This window comes from Spermophilus citellus, assembly GCF_964194105.1.
Source record: "Spermophilus citellus genome assembly, chromosome: 8".
In the NCBI taxonomy this organism is placed as follows: Eukaryota; Metazoa; Chordata; class Mammalia; order Rodentia; family Sciuridae; genus Spermophilus; species Spermophilus citellus.
Genome location: NC_138189.1, coordinates 63324380 through 63326696, shown reverse-complemented (window position 1 = coordinate 63326696; position 2317 = coordinate 63324380). Strand labels below are relative to the sequence as shown.

The 2317-nt window shown below is 43.5% G+C and overlaps 1 protein-coding gene across 1 annotated transcript; it reads left to right on the top strand.

Moving 5' to 3' along the window:
• Window positions 1–225: 225 nt before the first annotated feature.
• GK2 (glycerol kinase 2) lies at window positions 226–1887 on the top strand (the record flags this gene model as incomplete). Its single annotated transcript, XM_081304782.1, has 1 exon — window positions 226–1887. One exon carries the CDS (start codon window positions 226–228, stop codon window positions 1885–1887), a length of 1662 nt encoding a protein of 553 aa, XP_081160908.1.
• Between the last annotated feature and the right edge of the window lie 430 nt (window positions 1888–2317).

The following is a 2317-nucleotide window of genomic DNA, read 5'->3' as shown; positions in this document are numbered from 1 at the left end:
GTAACTTGTTTAAACTTCAAACGCTCCAATGACGCAGAAGATGCTGGAGGCGAGGCTTGGGACGCAGGGGCGGGGCAAGAGGGGGCAGCGCCAGTTAGGGGGCAAAGGTCCCCAGGGGCAGCCACGCCTGCGCAGCGTGTGCCTGGCTGGCTGCGCGCCCCTCCCCCAGTGCCGCCCTCTCCTGGGAAACGGTACCCGAGCTGCCAGAGGCGACTGACTGGTGTCATGGCAGCCCCAAAGAAAGGAGCTGTGGGGCCGTTGGTGGGGGCAGTGGTCCAGGGTACCAACTCCACTCGCTTTCTGGTTTTTAATTCAAAAACAGCAGAACTACTTAGTCATCATCAAGTGGAATTGACCCAAGAGTTCCCCAGAGAAGGATGGGTGGAACAAGACCCTAAGGAAATTCTTCAGTCCGTCTATGAGTGTATAGAGAGAACGTGTGAGAAACTTGATGAAGTGAACGTTGATATCGCCAACATAAAAGCGATCGGAGTCAGCAATCAGAGGGAAACCACTGTAATCTGGGACAAGTTAACTGGAGAGCCTCTCTACAATGCTGTGGTGTGGCTTGATCTCAGAACCCAGTCTACCGTTGAGAATCTCAGTAAAAAAATTCCGGGAAATAATAACTTTGTCAAGTCTAAGACTGGCCTTCCACTTAGCACTTACTTCAGTGCAGTGAAACTGCGCTGGATGCTTGACAATGTGAGAAACGTTCAAAAAGCTGTTGAAGAAGGTAGAGCTCTTTTTGGTACCATTGATTCATGGCTTATCTGGAGCATGACAGGAGGAGTTAATGGAGGTGTCCATTGTACAGATGTGACAAATGCAAGTAGGACAATGCTTTTCAACATCCATTCTTTAGAATGGGATAAAGAGCTCTGTGACTTTTTTGAAATTCCAATGAGCATTCTTCCAAATGTCTGGAGTTCTTCTGAGATCTATGGCCTAATGAAAAGTGGAGCCTTGGAAGGTGTGCCAATATCTGGGTGTTTGGGGGACCAGTCTGCTGCATTGGTAGGACAGATGTGCTTCCAGGAAGGACAAGCCAAAAACACATATGGAACAGGCTGTTTCTTATTATGTAATACAGGTCGTAAATGTGTATTTTCTGAACATGGCCTTCTGACAACTGTGGCTTACAAACTAGGCAGGGACAAGCCAGTATGTTATGCATTGGAAGGTTCTGTGGCTATAGCTGGTGCTGTTATTCGTTGGCTAAGAGACAATCTTGGAATTATAGAAACCTCAGAAGAAGTTGAAAAACTTGCTAAAGAAGCAGGTACTTCTTATGGCTGCTACTTCGTCCCAGCCTTTTCAGGGTTATATGCACCTTATTGGGAGCCCAGTGCAAGAGGGATAATCTGTGGTCTCACTCATTTTACCAACAAATATCATATCGCTTTCGCAGCATTAGAAGCTGTTTGTTTCCAAACCCGAGAGATTTTGGATGCCATGAATCGTGATTGTGGAATTCCACTCACTCATTTGCAGGTTGATGGAGCAATGACCACCAACAATATTCTTATGCAACTACAAGCAGATATTCTGCATATTCCAGTAGTAAAATCTTCCATGCCTGAAACAACTGCTTTGGGAGCTGCCATGGCAGCAGGAGCTGCAGAAGGAATAGGCGTTTGGAGTCTTGAACCTGAGAATTTGTCCGCAATTACGATGGAAAGGTTTGAACCACAGATACAGGCTACAGAAAGCGATATTCGTTATGCTACATGGAAGAAAGCTGTGATGAAGTCAATGGGTTGGGTTACAGCTCAGTCTTCTGAAAATGGTGATACTGCTATCTTCTCTAGTCTGCCTTTGGGATTTTTTGTAGTGAGTAGCATGATAATGTTAATTGGGGCAAGATACATCTCAGGTATTCCATAATAATTCCAACCGTGGATTCTCAAGATGTGAGCTTTTTACATAATGAAAGAATCCAGCAGTTCTGTCTCTTAAAGTGATGACTTTATTTCTCTGATTTTATTTATAAATCACTTGCTACATGACCTATGAGAACCCTGTGTAGACCTGTGGCTTCAAATAAAGAAATCACAGTAGAAAAACACTGTAGAAACATCTGGTGTGTATTTTTTTTTAACATCAGTATTTAAATTTGATTTAACATCCTGCCCCACTCTGTAAAATATAGCATATTTGTATTCTATCCATAGAATCTATCATCAAATATACTCTATCATTTATGGACCAGGATTTAGTTATCTGTGCTAACCACACCTGATTGAGAACTATAACTAATCTGCTAAAATGGAGAAGCTTAAATATTATTGTTCTTAATACCCACCCCCCAAATTCT